The sequence below is a fragment of the Salvelinus fontinalis genome, chromosome 18 (genome assembly GCF_029448725.1).
Source record: "Salvelinus fontinalis isolate EN_2023a chromosome 18, ASM2944872v1, whole genome shotgun sequence".
Lineage (NCBI taxonomy): Eukaryota > Metazoa > Chordata > Actinopteri > Salmoniformes > Salmonidae > Salvelinus > Salvelinus fontinalis.
This window is the reverse complement of record NC_074682.1, coordinates 18,319,788-18,338,866: the sequence shown is the minus strand read 5'-3', so window position 1 is coordinate 18,338,866 and position 19,079 is coordinate 18,319,788. Positions and strand designations below refer to the sequence as shown.

General features: G+C 43.7%; 1 protein-coding gene across 2 annotated transcripts in view; it reads right to left on the bottom strand.

Moving 5' to 3' along the window:
* Nucleotides 1-19,079, bottom strand: part of LOC129815104 (succinate--CoA ligase [GDP-forming] subunit beta, mitochondrial-like) — a 150,392-nt gene that overhangs the window by 50,236 nt on the left and 81,077 nt on the right. For both annotated transcript variants that reach the window (XM_055868474.1, XM_055868475.1), the window contains exons 3-9: nt 13,419-13,518; nt 12,023-12,113; nt 9,987-10,139; nt 9,457-9,546; nt 7,573-7,669; nt 6,030-6,191; nt 4,644-4,786 (exon numbers count right to left, since the gene is read on the bottom strand). In XM_055868474.1, the coding sequence (XP_055724449.1) occupies nt 4,644-4,786; nt 6,030-6,191; nt 7,573-7,669; nt 9,457-9,546; nt 9,987-10,139; nt 12,023-12,113; nt 13,419-13,518 (836 nt within the window). The remainder of the gene's footprint in view (nt 1-4,643; nt 4,787-6,029; nt 6,192-7,572; nt 7,670-9,456; nt 9,547-9,986; nt 10,140-12,022; nt 12,114-13,418; nt 13,519-19,079) is intronic.

The window sequence follows — 19,079 nt, the reverse complement described above, 5'->3', positions numbered from 1 at the left end:
ATTTATTTCTAAATTATCCTCCTTGGTAATGGTGTTTAAATGTTACCTTTTTGATAGTCATTGAAAGCCACAATGTACCAATTGACACCAGCTATATTATACATATCCATATTAATTGCTAGTGGCTATGAGGAACCTAGTAGCTAAAATAAGGCTGTGCTAAAGAGGATAGAATATACTCACTTATGCAGAATATCAGCTTCCCTGGATACATACTGTAGTTGGCTGCAGTAAATGTATAATACTGCTGCACTAGTGAAAATGAGTATACAGCTAGTTTTATGTCACTGTTAGGCATCTCACATTACACCAAACCTCAAGGTGGAAACTGTTGGGGGTGAAGCACAAGGCGTTTGAGTTGAATATTGAATATGGCAAAATAAACATTCCACTGCTGACTCGTCTTCAAACACGGATTAACATTTCATAAGGTTGAAACGAGTCAACATCTTCCATGCCAAAGCAAATAAAACATAAGAAATTCAATTGTAAGCATGAATATTAAGTATTTGTCATGACAAACCCTTGAAATGCATTCAAGTACCTTATTCAGTTGGACACATTTCAACATTTAACAAGTGTGTATCTTTGGCATTCCCAGCTATTGATTCTCACTCTGGCTCAAGTTGTTCACAGCCTAGGCCTAAATGGAACCGAGACACAGAACATCTTTAGTGTAAGGAATTTATTAAAAGAAAAATGTAAATGAGGATTTTTATCATGCCAAGAATCTAATAATTAACATTCCCTCCACAGATCTGATGAGTCTCCAAATCCCTGTATGAAATGCAAATGGCGGTACACGGAGGTTTAATGTCAATCCGCTCTCATTTCTCGCTCATAAGGGAGGTCTCGCCTCTATACTGCTGGAGGAGGAACCGGTAGCTACTGCCTTTTCTCTAGGGTTTGGGCTTCGAATTGAAGCCAGGATAAAGAGAAGACTACTTCCTATGCAGGAATAACTGTAAAGTCTAATGCTGTCTTTAAAAGCTGGCTCGGTTTCCCCCACAAATTCATCTCTATTATGACCTCGTTTGACATCATAATGTATGAATTTGATCACACTGCCTCAGAGGACTGAGAAACACTTAAACCTCTACTTTCTCTCTTATTTTATTCTGTTTTCAGGACACCTTGATGATTTCATGCAGGGCCAAAAATAATATATACACTGTGGACATTTGACTGGGAGTTTCACTAGCACCTTTTTAAAATTCATCTCTGGTACGTGTGTGTGTGTGTGATTCGTGCCCTCAGTCTCCGACTAAAAAACAAGACTGATATAGCCTTATCTCTGATATAGTCTATAGATACATATGACATGGCTGGTCATGGCTCACATCAACACCATCATCCCAGACACCCTCAACCCACTCCAATTCGCATACCGCCCCAACAGATCCACAGATGACACAATCTCTATTCCACTTCACACTGCCCTCTCCCACCTGAACAAGAGGGGACTACAGCTCAGCATTCAAAACTATAGTCTCCTCCAAGCTCTTCACCAACCTGGGGACCCTGGGATTGAACACCTCCCTCTGTAACTGGATCCTGGACTTCCTGACGGGGCGGCCCTAGGTGGCAAAAGTAGGCAACAACACGGGGGCCCCTCAGGGTTGGGTGCTTAGTCCCCTCCTGTACTCCCTGTTTACCCACGACTGCATCACCACGCATGACTCCAACACCATCATCAAGTTGGCAGATGACACAACAGTGGTAAACCTGATCACCGATGGCGATTAGACAGCCTTCAGGTAGGTCAGAGACCTGGCAGTGTGGTGCCAGGACAACAACTTCTCCCTCAACCTCAGTAAGAACAAGGAGATGATTGTGGACTACAGAAGAAAGAGGGGAGAGCAAAGTCCCTCTTTGCCATGCAAATGAACTGAATCCCAAAAAACATATTTCCACTGCATTTCAGCCCTGCCACAAAAGGACCAGCTGACATCATGTCAGTGATTCTCTCGTTAACACAGGTGTGAGTGTTGACAAGGACAAGGCTGGAGATCACTCTGTTATTCAATCTCAAATCAGCATGACAGACGAAGCTTCAAAAGGAGGGTGGTGCTTGGAATCATTGTTCTTCTTCTGTCAACCATGGTTACCTGCAAGGAAACACGTGTTGTCATCATTGCTTTGCACAAAAAGGGCTTCACAGGCAAGGATATTGCTGCCAGTAAGATTGCACCTAAATCAACCATTTGTCGGATCATCAAGAACTTCAAGGAGAGCGGTTCAATTGTTGTGAAGAAGGCTTCAGTGCGCCCAAGAAAGTCCAGCAAGCGCCAGGACCATCTCCTAAAGTTGATTCAGCTGTGGGATCGGGGCACCACCAGTACAGCGCTTGCTCAGGAATGGCAGCAGGCAGGAGTGCATCTGCACGCACAGTGAGGCGAAGACTTTTGGAGGATGGCCTGGTGTCAAGAAGGGCAGCAAAGAAGCCACTTCTCTCCAGGAAAAACATCAGGGACAGACTGATATTCTGCAAAAGGTACAGGGATTTGACTGCTGAGGACTGGGGTAAAGTCATTTTCTCTGATGAATCCCCTTTCCGATTGTTTGGGGCATCCGGAAAAAAGCTTGTCCGGAGAAGACAAGGTGAGCGCTACCATCAGTCCTGTGTCATACCAACAGTAAAGCATCCTGAGACCATACATGTGTGGGGTTGCTTCTCAGCCAAGGGAGTGGGCTCACTCACAACTTTGCCTAAGAACATAGCAATGAATAAAAAATGTTATCAACACATCCTCCGAGAGCAACTTCTCCCAACCATCCAGGAACAGTTTGGTGACAAACAATGCCTTTTCCAGCATGATAGTTATCACTTTTGCCTTATGGCAAGGTGCTCCAAGTGGCTAGGGGAACAAAACATCGATATTTTGGGTCCATGGCCAGGAAACTCCCCAGACCTTAATCCCATTGAGAACTTGTGGTCAATCCTCAAGAGGTGGGTGGACAAACAAAAACCCACAAATTCTGACAAACTCCAAGCATTGATTATGCGAGAATGGGCTGCCATCAGTCAGGATGTGGCCCAGAAGTTAATTGACAGCATGCCAGGGTGGATTGCAGAGGTCTTGAAAAAGAAGGGTCAACACCGCAAATATGGACTCTTTGCATCAACTTCATGTAATTGTCAATAAAAGCCATTGACACTTATGAAATGCTTGTAATTATACTTCAGTATTCCATAGTAACATCTGACAAAAATATCTAAAGACACTGAAGCAGCAAACTTTGTGGAAATTAATATTTGTGTCATTCTCAAAACTTTTGGCCACGACTGTATATACACACACACACACACATTGACACAAAACCAACACACGTTCACATACACTACATATGTACACACGCGACATGCACATGCATACGAACACAACACGCATACATAAACACAATCATATGCTGCTGCTATGGTGTTCTTTACTTTTACTCTTTATTATAATATATCTTGATGCCTAGTTACTTAGCCCTGCCTTTATATAAATATCTACCTCAAATACCTTGTACCCCTGCACATTGATCTGTTACTGGCATAACAGCTTATTCTTGCATCTTTTATTCCTGTTGTGTTACTGTTTCTTTTTTCTCTCTTTTCTTTACAAAATTTGATTATGACTCTGGTCAACTATTAAAGTGACTACATGCAACTGAAGTGAAGCAAAGTAATGTCATTCAAGTGACTTGTGTATTGCAATGAGTATCATGCCATATTTGGGCATAGTACATTCCACATCATGCCTCTATGTCCTTCGTTCTCAATGTCCTTCATCTTTGATGTATCAGAAATGTGTGGTAAACTGGCCTGTTCAATAGTGTATAGAAGGAACCAGTATTTAACACTGTTCTATGACACACACGAAGACACAGCCATTGTCAAATAGACTGGTAGAAAAAACAATAATTTGAAGTGAAAGCAAACAGGGAATTAGTGCTCTGATGAGTGTCAACAAACTAGCACTGCGGCATTGTTACCAGCCTCCAACTGTTCGCTGCTGAGTTATTGGCAATCTGAACATTTAGTATTCAACTGTCGTAAAGAGAGCCAAGCTGCCACATCCTCTCCTCTGAGGTTCTGGACCTTTAATTGCACCAGGAAAGTACAGTAACGAGTTTGTGTTGTGCATTGGGAGAAGACTGTGACGGCAGGGACAAGCCATTAAAAGGCTGGCTTTATTGTGGCTGCGGGGCTGTAATTCATTACAAAACTGTCAATAAAACCATGGCATTATAATTAGGAGATCTCTAATACCCCATCTCTGGGAGAAACATAGCTGTCAGTGCCAAACCCACTAAACTGTTGTGTCTTTGTTAGAAGTGGACTGGTGCCTAACCGACCAGACAAGGCCTTAACGAGAAGCTTTAACATGACTCCTGGTTAAACAGTCACACAAAGTAGCAGCAACAAATATTTACAGAATCGCTAGGGTAAAGTGTTGAGCAGCTGGGTTGGTTAAATAGGGAATTCAACAGGTGGTTGGAACAGTGTGTTGGCTCTCTGAGACCAACTGACAGTTTGACATGGAACTAGCTACTGTAGCATAGTGAATCAGCTTTGTTCTCTATCTTTAAGTGGTACAACTCCTCTCCACAGCACACTCACACACCCTGTGGTGTTGGATAAAGTGGGCTCCTACCTTGGGGTCAGCAGTGAGCAGTTTGAATGCCTCGTACACCTGCTTCTCCTTCACCCCTCCTCCCAGGTCCAGGAAGTTGGCCGGCTTCCCTCCATGGAGGTCGATGATATCACATGTGGCCATAGCCAGACCAGCCCCATTCACTGGAATGACAGATCAAAGGTGAAACTAAACCACAGAGAAAGTTGAGAACTGTTACTGGTCTCAGAGAACAGAGAAGGGCCTCTAAAGTCCAGAGCGTCCCTTCATAATAGTTACTGTGATCACAATTTTGATGACAAATGATGATTCTGGAATGCTGATAATGGTTTCTTGCCCATTCTCTGATGAAGTTAGATTTCCCCCATTACAGTCCAAATGAAGATGAGAACTGAAACGAAAACCCTTGAGAGAAAACAGTGACAAGTAGTTGGGATTTAATTCAATTAAACATGACCTAATACCAGCATTAAAACAACACAAACATGAAAGGGCTCACTGTGAAATCAATGAATAAATTATCTAATGAAGAGGGAATAACAAATTTTTTTGAGGATTTAAATCTTTAAGAGGTACTGTTAAAACTTGTAATTGGGATATTTAACACTTGAAGAAGTTGAAAAGTGGAGGAAAATGTGATTACGGCAATGCTCTTGAGTTCAGAAAGCGAGCACCGATTAAACAAGTTTCTGTGGCACTAGTGTTGGGCCGTATTATCAGGCAGCCTTGTGAGCGCATCCCTATCCTCTGGGCTGCTTGGTGCTTTGCTGCAAGGGAGCCAAGCCATTCAGTCGCTTCCTGCCAAAGCCAACACTACAAACGTCTTACCTCATTTGGTTTAGCGGCACTGAGCCTACGTCCTGGCAAGTGCCCTGACAGAAGTCTCAATAAAAGGAAACTGGCTTTAACAGCTGTCACTTTGGTGGGTTACAAAGCTTTTAAGGAGCCCATCAGCTCTGAGCTGTTGTTCTGGAGGAGAGGCTGCGCAGGGGAAAGAGCCGCTAACCTGTGCTCTTACTGCCACAATGTTTATGAGGCTGCAGGGCAGCCAGAAGAGACTCCCCAGCAGCCCAGAATTACACTGTAAAGCTTTGATTTATGACAGGGGAGGACCATAATGAGAAGGCTAACAATCCAGCTCACTGGAGACTTTTTGGGCAGATTATGGCTAATTAGAAAGCATTGGTTATGGCAGCCTCCTTCTGGAGTCGTTAGAAAGCTGGTTGTCAATTTGGACTGGAGAGGAGCCCAGTCAGCTTTACTGTAGTTTGACAAAGTTTGAACGTAGTCTCCCAGCCTTCAATTGTCTGATAAGGAAACTAACAACTCTATTCCAGTTGGGGTGGGTTACCCATGGCTGAATTAATAGAACATGCATGTGTGTGGACAGACATAATCAGAACTCACCAAAGCAGGCGATGTTTCCATCCAAGCCGATGTACTTGAGGTCCCATTTGGCTGCCTCCGTCTCGGTGGGATCGCTCTCTGACATGTCGTCCAGGGCAAAGACGGCTTTCTGACGGAACTCTGCGTTATCGTCAAAATTGATCTTGGCATCAAAGCACACCACTGAAAGAAGCGCGAGAGAGAGAGAGATACGAAGAGAAGAGGGACAGAATAATAAAGAAAGGACGAAGGAAAAAGACAAAGAAGAAAAGAGGAAGAGATATAGAGAAAAAAAAGTAGGATGTGAACTGGAAATGTAATAATTTATAAACTCAATGAAATATGTTAAATAAAATGTGGCAAGTGATCTCACCCTATTAGACTTAATTAATTCAGTATTTGTAATGGTGGAGCTCATGTTTATGCATTGACAGTGCCTCAAAGGGGGAATATATTATGCATAATGGACAATACTTCTACACTTCACAAGGTGCAGTTCAAAGAAACTGCAAGCTGAATGTTACCTGCAGGCAAAGTATTTACTGCAGGGCTGAAATGCTGAGGTATGCTCCTTATGGATTTGTACTTTGTAAGGCCCACTACATACCACAACCATTTACACAGGGGTGATTGAAGCCTTCATCTATCAACACTCTATAACAGCCTGGAGGACAAATGACAGTAGTGGTACACGGGATCCCCATGGAACCAACTGTAAATTCACTATGTAATGGCTCGTCTCTGTGACATACTACCTGGGCTGAAGCTCCCAAGCGTAATAAAGGTAACATGACACACACACAAACACACACTAGGCAGAAAAAAAATGTATGGGAAGTCACTTCTCCTGCAGCTAAGTGGAGTGTTGGCTGTCTCCTGGAGCTGCTGTATGTGACCAACTGTAGTACAATCACATTCATTTTCAGAGTTTAACAGTCATTTAGTCTTACCGTCCCTTTGGTGATGAGGGTTCAGTTACGCTGAAATGCAAGTCAAAGTAAGAGACTAAAGTGGGAAAAAAACATGGCGTAACATTTCTGCCTACAGTGATGTTCTTCAGTACCATGTGGCGTGCTGTTTAAACTCTACTGAACAGACATGCTCGATAGTTCCTTATCTTCCCTTGTCGTATATGTACAAATTAAATAACAAGTTGATCTACTTTTAATGGGAGTCTACAGAAACACAAGTTTCTGCCTTGCTTGTTGGATGGCAGAGTTGCACCTCTCAATACAGCTTGGTTGTACACAACAAAATAACAGACCTCTCATCAATATTCATAAGCAGTGATTAGACTAGGCTACAAAACGGTATTTTCTTTGATGAACCAGACCTATAACAAGATCTTGTTTCATAACAATGAGTTTATCTGTAGGATTGTTCCTCAAGAGGCAATTAGTGATGGATATGCTCAAATATATACCTAAAATCCCACCAAGAACACTCCCATGATGTATGAGAGAGAGAGCGAGAAGAAAAGAGAGAGGACAAACAGAGACAGATCCAGATAAACAGACCTTCTAATATGTAGACACCAAAAAGAGAATGAGAAAAAGAGTCATACCTTGTCCTTCGGGAGTCTCTCCGAGAGGATTGACTTCAACTTGAGTGGCGTCGACTTTCAGGAACAGATCATAGAGCCTCTTAATCTGATCTGCAGCCTGTGAGTTCCACAGAGGACAGTTATTACCAAACAAGAAGCCTCTGAGCAGCAGGCCCGCCAGGGCCACTCAGCACCACATACACGTTAAATAAAACATGGCAAATCCCCTTATACACACAGAGCATGTGTGTGCATGTGCGCACGTGTTTTTGTGCGTGTCCGCACATGTACAGTATGTGTGTGCAGGTATTGATCTTTTAACATTTTTAAATACCACCTTTCTCAGGAGTTGTGACAACCTACTATTTTCTAACTAACACGACTCAATAAGCCTTTAGCTCATACTGTAAAAACATAAATAGGCTACACACAGTGTACAAAACATTAGGAACATCTTCCTGATATGAAGTTGGGCCCCCTTTTGCCCTCAGAACAGCCTCCATTTGTCAGGACATGGACTCCACAAGTTGTCAAAAGCGTTCCACAGGGATGCTGGCCCATGTTGACTCCAATGTTTCCCACAGCTGTGCAAGTTGACTGGATGTCCTTTGGGTGGTGGACCATTCTTGATACACACAGGAAACTGGTGGGCGTGAAAACCCCAGCAGCTTTGCAGTTCTTGACACACTCAAACTGTTGTGCCTGGCACCTACTACCATGTCCCGTTCAAAGGCATTTCAATCTTTTGTCTTTCTCATTCAGCTTCTGAATGGCACACATACACAGTCCATGTCTCATTTGTCTCAAGGCTTAAAGATCCTGCTTTAACCTGTCTCCTCCCCTTCATTTACACCGAGTGACATCAATAAGGGATCATAGCTTTCACCTATATACCCTAATAAAACAGTAATTAAACCACTATAATACATTAATATGCCACACAATGGTTGTATTAGCTATGAGTGAGATTACAATGTGTATTTTGTGCCACATTATCCTAACAGGCGCAGTATTGCTATTGGAGTGACTGTCATTGTACTAATCCTCTTTTAAAGAATACGGTGTTCAGCGGATGTCTCTGTCTGTCCCTGGCACCGAGCTGCTCTTTTGATTACGAAAAAAGCCTGACAGAAAATGATGTAAGCACTACTCTCTGCCACACACTCACAGACACACATCCGCAAACACACACACACACTTTTTGTAATCTCAAAGTTTTCAAAGAAGCAAAGTTATTTCAAAGAAGGTTCCATTCCACACCTGCGTTTTAGAAGACACAGAGTTTCAGAACTAAACTGACAAGCCAGACACTTAGCGAATCATTTTCCTGTTAAAATCAATGGCCATTCAATACCAAAACAGGCTAGTATTACACAGGGTGTACCTCTCAGACAACTGTGTATGTTCATTTCAAAAAAAAATTTTTTAACTATTCATTAAGTTGATTTATACGTTTTCCCCATTGTAACATTGAACTAATCCAATTCTTTATGCTGCTCTGCTCACAGATAGGCATATACAAATTAGCAATATAATGCTACAAGACAATTGGCTCTAAAATGAACCAGATAATAACTTTTAATATCTGATGTGAATTGTGGAGTTTATACTGGCCAGGACTGGCTACAGAAACACTGTCTGTTCATGATTTTGAGAGGAATCCAAAAAATGTAATGTACTTCAGTGACTACATTTTTGTTATGAGCTATAATGGTGAACCTATAAAGCTTTGTTTGTTGTATAAGGACGTATGAACTTCTATAAACCAGCATAGAGAGCCCAGTAGACTGGCAGTGTCCTATCCAGTTTCAACAGCTCTTGAGTTGTGTACTGTGGGTCTTCAGTGTGTGTACACTATTCTGCTTCTCTGCACTGCGGCTCAGAGAGCTTCGCCGGGCTCATCACCTGTCTCTCCAGAGGTCCTTTGAAACCCAAATGAGCTGCCATGCGGAGCGCCTGGTCGTCTCGCACCCCCTCGAAAATATCTACGACTTCCTGTGGTAGCAGAGAGGGAGAGAACGAGAAAGAGAGAGAGGGACAGAGCGGGTCAGAGAGAGAGACAGAGAGAGAGACCAAGAGAGAGAGAAAAAGCAAGAGAGAGAGCAAGAGCGAGACAGAGAGAGAATGGAGACTCAAAAACACTGCATGGTAATATGACAAAAGGTGGATATTCATTAAATCACGGAAGCTGCAATTAAGTGGTGGCAACCTGCCAGATGTGAGGAAAGGAAACCTGATACTGTAACGATGGCATTATAATTATCAGGCACTTGTAGAGATGAGATTCTCACATGGAGAAGGGATCAAGGGATTTATTGTACCAATCAGGGGAGGGAGAGAGGAGAGATAACACCGCCAGTGAATGGTGAGAGGTTCCATGTTCACATCTGTAGTCATTTGTAACATATGCTGCTTCAGAGCTCACAGAACTGTACCTTAAATATGAGCTCTGGGGTTTTGTCGGCCACCTCCTCTATGTCCATCCCACCCTGAGGACTGCCCACCATGACAGGCCCGTTGCAGGCCCGGTCCATCAGGATGGCAAAGTAGGTTTCCCTGGTGATGTCCAGGGCTTCAGCCACCATCACCTGGTCAGTAGGGAGAGAGTCGGTCTACAGAGTCAGGCTACTGCCTTCCCATCACAGACTGTCCTCAGACACAGACTGTCCTCAGACACAGACTGTCCTCAGACACAGACTGTCCTCAGACACAGACTGTCCTCAGACACAGACTGTCCTCAGACACAGACTGTCCTCAGACACAGACTGTCCTCAGACACAGACTGTCCTCAGACACAGACAGACAGGCAGGATGGAGAGAGACTGAACCTTTACAACTCAGAGAAACTGGGGGTTCTAATTCTACGCTGTAGTGAAAATGAAGCAACGTGCTGGGAGATGGCAAACAAAGAAAGTGAAAATAGAAAAGAGAGATTCATGGAAAGACAGAGGGATAGAGATACGTTGGTTGTTTGTTATCAGTTTCCTGCAGCCTAACTGGACCGTGTTCATTTGGACTTATTGACGACGCTCGTTCTCCATGTCCCATGCAAACAGGGACAGTGCAGCCCTCTTTCTCTCTCTCTCTCCCAGCTTAACGTCTTGATCTACCTTTTCCACACCACTACCACCCTCTCCCGGTCTTCCTCTCAATCTCACTGCCTTTCTGTGCCCCTCTCTCCCTCTGCTACTCTCTCCTCTGTCTTTTATGACTTTCTCCCCCTCTCCCCAGCCCTGGCCCATACTGGCAGTAGAACCATGCTCTGTGTCATGTCTGGAGAGGTTGGCTGCAGTATGGTGAAGTGAAGAGACGTGTTACAAGGGCAAGCTGACAGCCGCCCCTGGTTCTCATTCAGGGAAACAGAGTCCGACAACAGAATTACAGCCTGTTAAGAGGGCGCATACTCAGGCCTGGATCCTGTTCAATCACTGCAGCTCTCTCGGGCTACTTTATTACTTTGATCCCATGCCTAATCTAATCCAAAACAGGCTTCGAGAGAGGCTTGTGACTACAGCCAGATAGCATCATATCTCCCATGTTTGTGAATGTCTTCATTTTTCTGAAATTAATCTTGTGTGTACCTGTTTTAATGTATAATACATGATGCATGCCTGCGTATCATACCATAGGTCCCTCTGGGAGGATTTATCATGATACACTTTTGCAAGAAATCCATTTTCTGTGCTTAGTTTGTAAAATAAAACACTATCAGGCATTGTGTTATGTCAGTCAACTGACGTGCCATGGATAGATAATGCAGCAAATTTTTCAATATGAAATGACATCTCACAACAATGCTTCTGCAGTTAGGATTTCTGTGTTTACATTTTTCTCTTTCCCCTCAGCCCGGGTGTTGTTGTAGTGAACTTCCACCCCCGCCAGCACTTTCTATAAAAATGGCAAATGTGTCACTCATTTGATACTTCGCCTAAACTTTGCAGCAGGGGCAGGAGCAGAGCGAGGTGCGTTCCTGGCTGGCAGGAATGAAAGCAAGCGTTAATGGGGAGCTCTAGGCCATATTTCACTAAAAGGGGAAAGAGAAAGAAAGAGAGTGAGGAGAAACACAAGCTACAAGACAGGAAGCCTTCATTACCTGCAAATGTGTGTTTTTGGTGTGGCTGCAGAGTGTGAGTGAGGAAAATTATATTCCTGCTTGTTAGTGACACTAGGAAATGGTTGTTTACGTGACTAACACTTTGGTCTCAGAGAGGCCCTGACTCGCATGCATTATTTGTTGCAATGAACCATGACAGCAAATAGCACAAAAACACAACAAATGACATCGGCTTCAAATGGCATGTCTCCACTAGAGACCTATCCCCAGAACTAGGGGAACAACAAAATATATAGACTCATGTATTATTGCCCCGATGCTTGTGCAGTCATTCATTTCATGTAACTGTATTACTGAATTGAAATAAACCGGAAATGAGAAAAACAGAATGATCTTTTACATCCAGCTGTGACTCACCGTTTTTACTTTCACTCCCTCTTTTGGAGTCTGCTTGGTGGTCAGGCTATAACCTAGCATCTTATTGGCCAGATCACCCACCACCGAGGGGCTAAAGTCAAAGAAGAGACAGGATTGGCCCAATTACAACCACTCCATTAATAGATATTTGAATCGAGTCTAAACAAGAACAAAAACCTAGAGGACAAACATCTTTCAAAAATAGAGGACTATTACCGTGGCAGAGAATAGACAGTAATTATTTTCAGCTCCTGCGAGCCTTTTTCATTTCAACAAAGACATGGTTCAGCACATTTGTAACATGACTGTAACATGTTCTGACAAAGCACTGTTTTAGGAGAATCTTCAATATGTCTACACATCTCTTTGAATACGGCTCTCCTGATTTCAGCTCCTCTTTAAAGGCAGTGTGAGCGCCTCATTCCAGCTCTCGCTTTGCTCTGGTTATAGAATACAAATGAAGCCTGAGGTTGTGCTCTGCTTTGATAGATGGTAGTAGAGTGTGTGTGCACACATCACTGTCTGGGGAGGCTCAACTTCAGATGGCTCACATATAAAAGTTTCCGGCTATCCCAAATACCGAAATAGGGTGACAATGACACATTTGGTAGCAATTTGTCGTAATTCACAGTTCAGTCCATAACATGGCTGCTACCTTTGTTACATTTGTCATTTTAGCAGCGAGAATATTTCTAGTAACTGGCCAGAGTATGTGATAAGGATTTTGTAACAATGTGCGAGCTAGGAGAACAATATGTTTGTGCTCCAACAGAAGAGCACAATTCCAGTAACCTACCACAGTAGACTTCAGTGATGCATGCACAGTACAATTTCCCAATGATACATTTACTATTTCAAAGTTTAAATGGGGGCAGTTGTCCCTAAACAGTGTTTCCCAAACTCGGTGCAGGGGACCGCAAGGGTCCCCATTTAGTTTTTTTCCCTAATACTACACAGCTGATAAAATAAATAAAAATCGAAGCTTGATGATGATTTGATCATTTGAATCAGCTGTGTAGTGCTAGGGCAAAAAACAAACTTGCACTCTTCGGGAAATTTGGGAAACCCTGCCCTACACTATCAAACTTGGCGTGTTAGGTAACTGCAGCACAGTGAAAGCAACACTGCATCTAGGAGGGATCTTGTAAAAACTATGACTACAGGAGGACATCTCTCGGAAGCAGTAGTTACCGAGAAAACAAAACAGAAACACTCTGAATGGTCCACACACCCAAGTGAGTGCGGGCGGAAGTTGTTGGGGGTACTCCAGTGGAGGCTGCTGAGGGAGACCATGTGTTTGATGTATTTGATACCATTCCACTTATTCCGCTCCAACCATTACCACGAGCCCATCCTTCCCAATTAAGGTGCCACCAACCTCCTGTGGGGTACTCACTCTTTAGTTAAGTGCACTCCACCTTTAAGGCCACTGTCGAACACGCCCTTGCCTCGTCCCCCAGCCAGAATCTGGGCCTTCAGGACTATCTCCTTGGCACCTGAAAAGAGGAGAGAAGGGCACCGTCAGCAGGATAGAGAGATAGAGAACCAGGTTGTGAGAGAGGAGAGGAGCGTTAGACCTCTCCAATCAGTACATCACCACAGAGGCCCATTACACATCCCCCCGTCTCTGAGTCAGATGTCATCTCACCCATCGCCCTGTTTCTCTATTAGCTCCTGTGCCCCTCCAGAGGAGAGGAGGGTTAGGAGGAGGGGACAAAGGGAGAGATAGGGCTAGCAGGGGAAGTATATGGCGGGATGAGGGGCTGCAGAAAGAAGGGTACTCCAGCTCAAGTACGACATTCCCCTCCAGCACTGCTAATTACAGAGTAAGAAGACAGGATAGAGAGGGTACTCAGGAGAGGACAGTCGAAAGAACAGGCCCATTATAGACAGCAGGTGAACACACCCATACCAGGCTCTCATGCACCCATCAACAGACATGATTCCAAAGACATAGGCACACACACAAGCATGAATCTAAACATGTAATGCAACTGTGATTATTATTTTTTTGACCGATGTCTTAATTGCCATGTCCCAAATTCATGCCATTTTAAAGATACGAACAACACCATATGCCCTACTTGCACTCAAAGTCCTCCTTTCCACACCAGGAGAGAGAACTTCAGGTAGAGCGTTCAGCTGTCTGTCCAGCTGACCCCTGAACACTTGATGGGATACATATGGTCTCGAGCTATCATTATCCTGGCAGGGAGTTCCGACATGGGCCAACAGTGGGGCAACCAGAACATGCCTAGAAAGGTACGCTGACCTTGGGCCAGGAACATGGCTCCTTCACTAGCGAGGCTCCTCAAGCAGAGTAGAGTGTCTCTAGACGTGCTCTACAGATGAGGCTAAAAGCTCAGGCTGCTACAGTAGGAACAAAACCCAGATAAAGTAGCCTCTGACAAGGTGGCAGGGATTAAACCAATATTGCATTATTGAGCGCTCTCTCCCCTGGGAAGAGGGGAGAGAATAAAAGGTGAACACATGCAGGGACTGTAAGGCGTCATAACTGAATAAATATGTTAATAAAAAAACTGCTACCTCGCAAAATTTGACATTTTTTCATAGCAACATGAAATGGAGTGTCCTGTGTGTGCCGCAGAGAGGGACTGAACAAAGGAAATTACTTTTCTTTTTAAATAAGGGAGCTAATGAGGAAGGTGTTCTTTCTTAGCATTGACAAGAGGCCTGGTGCAAGGTGAGAATAGGACCACGACAGGGCTCTCTGAAAGGAGAAGAGGAGTAAGGGATGAGGAGGATTAAGGCGCAACATGGATAGGAAATGGACAGAAAATACAAAAAAATAATGAGGGAAAATAGAGTGGAGGGAAATGTGTAGACTATATAGCCAGACAGATGATTGGTAAGTGAGAGGCGGCGCTCCAGAGCTTGGTTCTGGACAGTAGTCTATCTCACACTAGGATCAGATCAAGGAGCCCTGATAACACACCAAAGCCCAAATAATGACTGATGATTTATCACACAGGAAAGAGAGTAGCTAGATAGACTTAACAGACACCATTGGAGGATATGAAGCTTACTTATTGGAAGAAGAGAGAAACCCTTTAATGAATGGACCGTTATCTCCTCAAATCAATCGCTTGGAAAATTGGCCTTGATTACACATACAAAAAAACACACCCAACCTTAACAGTGGCATCTAAAGAACACCAAACACTTCACACAACCTGTTCATTTATTTCCACTTTTCTCCAACACTGTCATCATTGTAGGTTCCTCCGAAGCTGCCACCACCAAGGCAAAAAAAACCTGTCCTTTAAAATGTATGGTGAAGTAATGACGCCCTCAAAAGATCCCAGTGAAACTAGCACTTGGAGAGAGCAGAGGAGACATTACCCATTAATGCTCCAGACATGAAACATCACCTAACACAGGCAGGAATGGAGACTAATGACTGTGAAGGACAGTGAGTGGATGAGAGAGTGTTTAGATAGACATGCAGTGCCAGAGGAGCAGTATTACTGCGTTAAACACACACACTCTGCCCCTAGACAAGGGGAAACAAGGGCACACGTCTACAACACTTGTGTGAACACGTCACCCGGTACTGAATAGCATTTATGGATTGGTGTGAGTCTCTTACTGACTCACACACAGACTACATTTTATTCAATGTGTCTGGTATTTGCTCATCAAAAAGTAGGCCTACATCTTGAGGGATATTTATGGTATTTCTTTATCAATGGCAGCCATTGAAGGCAACAGATTTGTATAGAAAAATGTGTTCTCTGTTACAGCCAGTTATCAGAGTTCCAAATACAAAACAAAGAAATTGTGTGTTGCCACCATGAGCAATTGCTGATAGTATTGATGTGGGGGTTAAGAGGTACGGTCGTTACATTTTGGGAGATGAAAGAGATATCTTTCTAACAGCAGGTAGCACAAAAACAACAAAAGAACTCAAGGAGCCAAACAGAGCCAGCACTTAGTTTATTGAATGTAGAGTGATGAAATCAGATACATTGTAAGTGTGGTTTGACCATGACACAGCACTGACATTTAATATGCAAAAACATGCACAACCAGGACATGATTACAACAGTTATTTATCTTACCTGGGACACTAATATTATTACAATAATACATTCTCAGAAGTTGTGCATATAAGCAGTAAAAGTTGAGGAGAATAGGGAATCCCTACTTTAAACGTGAAGGGACAAGCAGGCAGTATAGGATAACCAGCTATCTATTTCATTGGAACCATTTATGGGCATGACGGATCTGAAAAGGGATATTTTCTTCTCTATCTCGTTTTTCTTTGGGACACACAGAAGTACATCTCCAATCGCATCAGCTGTAATCTGAATTATACAGCAGTCCCCGGGCTAACTCATTTCCCAGTAATGAACGCAAATGAACTCCCCGCTTATTTACTGATGACAGACAGCAGTCAGCATCGAGGCTGTTACTTCTGCCTCGACAACGAATTCCCTCTCTTTTGTATTTCAAACGTTCTACCCTGCTTATCTCTCTCTCTGGAAGGATGTAGCCCAGGGGTTAGGGACAGCAGAGGTAGCGTGGTCTTATATTTCATTAAGCTGTAAAAGCCTGTGCACTGGGGGACTGTATAAAGAGACAGACACAGATGACAAATCAATCTGGAGAGAATTCAAGTTTAAAGTTTTATTAGTCGTCGTACTCATGGTATCCCGTAACATGCTTATTTTCAGGTTCCTTCTCGACAATGCAACAATAAAAAATAGTATAAAAAGTAAATATCTCAGTAGAATAGAATAAACATTTTAGCATACAGTTCGCCTTCTGTCATTCAGGTTAGTGTTGTGGAGTAACTACAATGTTGTTGATCACAGCCATTAAACAAACTGTTTTAATGTCTCCATTGGCCTCATCGTGGGTGGGAGCACGGTCCCAGTGATGTATTGGGCCATCTTCACCACATGCTGGAGGGCTTTGCGTTTGTGGACGTAGAAATTCCCGTACCAGGCCGCGATACAACCAGTCATGACGCTATCGATGGTGCAGCAGTAGTATTTGGAAAGGACCCGGGGTGGCATGCTGAATTTCTTCAGCCGCCTAGATATGCTCTTGCGCCCTCTTGACAAGAGTGGTGGTCATGTTGGTCCATGTCAAGTCCTCATTGATGTGAACGCAGAGGAACTTAAAACTGCTGACTCGCTCTACTGCAGTCCTGTTGATGTGGATCAGGGCATGTTCCCTCCTCTACTTCCTGAAGTCAACAATCAACTCTTTTGTTTTTCTGACGTTGAGGGAGAGGTTGTTGTCCAGGCACCATAATGCCAGTTCACTTACCTCCTCCCTATAGGCTGACTCATCTTTCTTGGTTATCAGGCCTACAACCGTGGTGTTGTCAGAAAACTTGATGGATTGGGTGTCGTGCAAAGCCACAGTCGTGGGTGAACAGGGAGTACAGCAGAGGACTGAGGATCCACCCCTGGGGGGCCCCTGTGTTAAGTGTCAGTACAAAGGAGGTGTTGCTGCCAATCCTCACAGCTTGTTGTCCGCTCGACTGGAAGTCCAGGATCCAGTTGCAGAGAGCGGCATCCAGACTCAGGGCTCTGAGCTTGGAGGGAACAAAAGTGTTGAAAGCTGAACTGTAGTCAATGAACAGCATTCTCACATAGGTCTTGTCCAAATGTGTTATGGCTGTGTGAATAGCGATGGATCTGTTAAAGGGGTAGGTCAATTGCAGCGGGTTCAGTATTCACTCTCAAAATGAGATGCACTCGCTAACCTTCTGTCTGCATGCCACACCATGGAGAGGATAGGGAAAGTCAGACTGAGCACGCCCAGTTCCCAGCTTCCCAATGTGTGTTTTGGTCTATTGCAAGTAATGTGGCAGCTACATGTAGAAGACTAATTAAAACTCTGGGGAGACAGAAAACACATAGGGACAATCAAAGAGTGAACATATTCAGTGTCTCCTATGGATAAGGGATTCAAACACTATTAGTAGAAAGTAAAAGGGCCTTTACAACCCCAACATTGTCTATTAGTGGTGTGAAAGTTTAAACATTAAATGAAATTGTGACCCTTAATGTTAAGAAAACATTTTTTGTTCCCCCCCAAAACATTGGAATCACCTTGCTTCTGATCTTTCTCTTCGCTAATGACGCAAGTGTGTGTTCAGTCTTCGATCTGTTGGGTGTAGAATATCCTAGCCTATTCAATGATGACAGGCCCTGCTTTACTGAAGTTGCGAGACATTGCAAGCCAGGAAATTGCGAAATACAGCATTCCATTTCGACACAGCTTTTGATTGCTGATAGATAGGCCTAGTGCACGATTCTGACTCTGTCTGCCTTGTGGCAGACCTGCCTATACTGTGCCCATCCCCTCTCTCTCGCCGTCCCTCGCTAACTCCCTATGAAACATGCCTTGCGTTTGTGTTCTCAGAAGCACGGCAAATAACAAGACTCCTCCGTTGCAAAAATACTGAATCTTAATGAATAGATTCTGCTTCGAGTGGGTATTGTTTCATATTTTCTGTGATGCAACTTTAATCAAACTCTCAATTCAAGAAATAATGGAATTTAATAACATTCTGGGATAATATGAAAAGCTACTTCTCCAAGTCACTTTTAACCATTTAGATTCTACATAATGACTTGTTTCGAGAACACATCTAGGCCTATCACTCTGCTGCTGTAATGAAGTCGAGAGTTTCATGCGGCATACAAACTTGTAAGCCTTCATTTCTTTATGACTACTACGAGGCTAATGGTAAGCCACCGAAAACAGAGTATATGACCTCTTTGAGCTGTGCAATGCTGCTGCACTCTCCATCCTGCTGCGTCTCTGCTCTCCAAGCCAGGTAAAGCCCACTCTAAGGCTGAATCTAATGATGCCGTCTCTGTGGAGCTCTACAGGGGTTCATCCTCAGCCTAGACCTCTGCTGACTGCTACAGTATCACATCCTCCTGTCACTGCCCTCATGACAGCTGACTCCTCGTTAGCCTCGTCCACCTGGGTCCACACAGTGCCAAAACTAACGAGTCCAGAGCTGGACTAAGTGCCACACTATGACAGAGAGGCAGAGTTCAAATCCTTA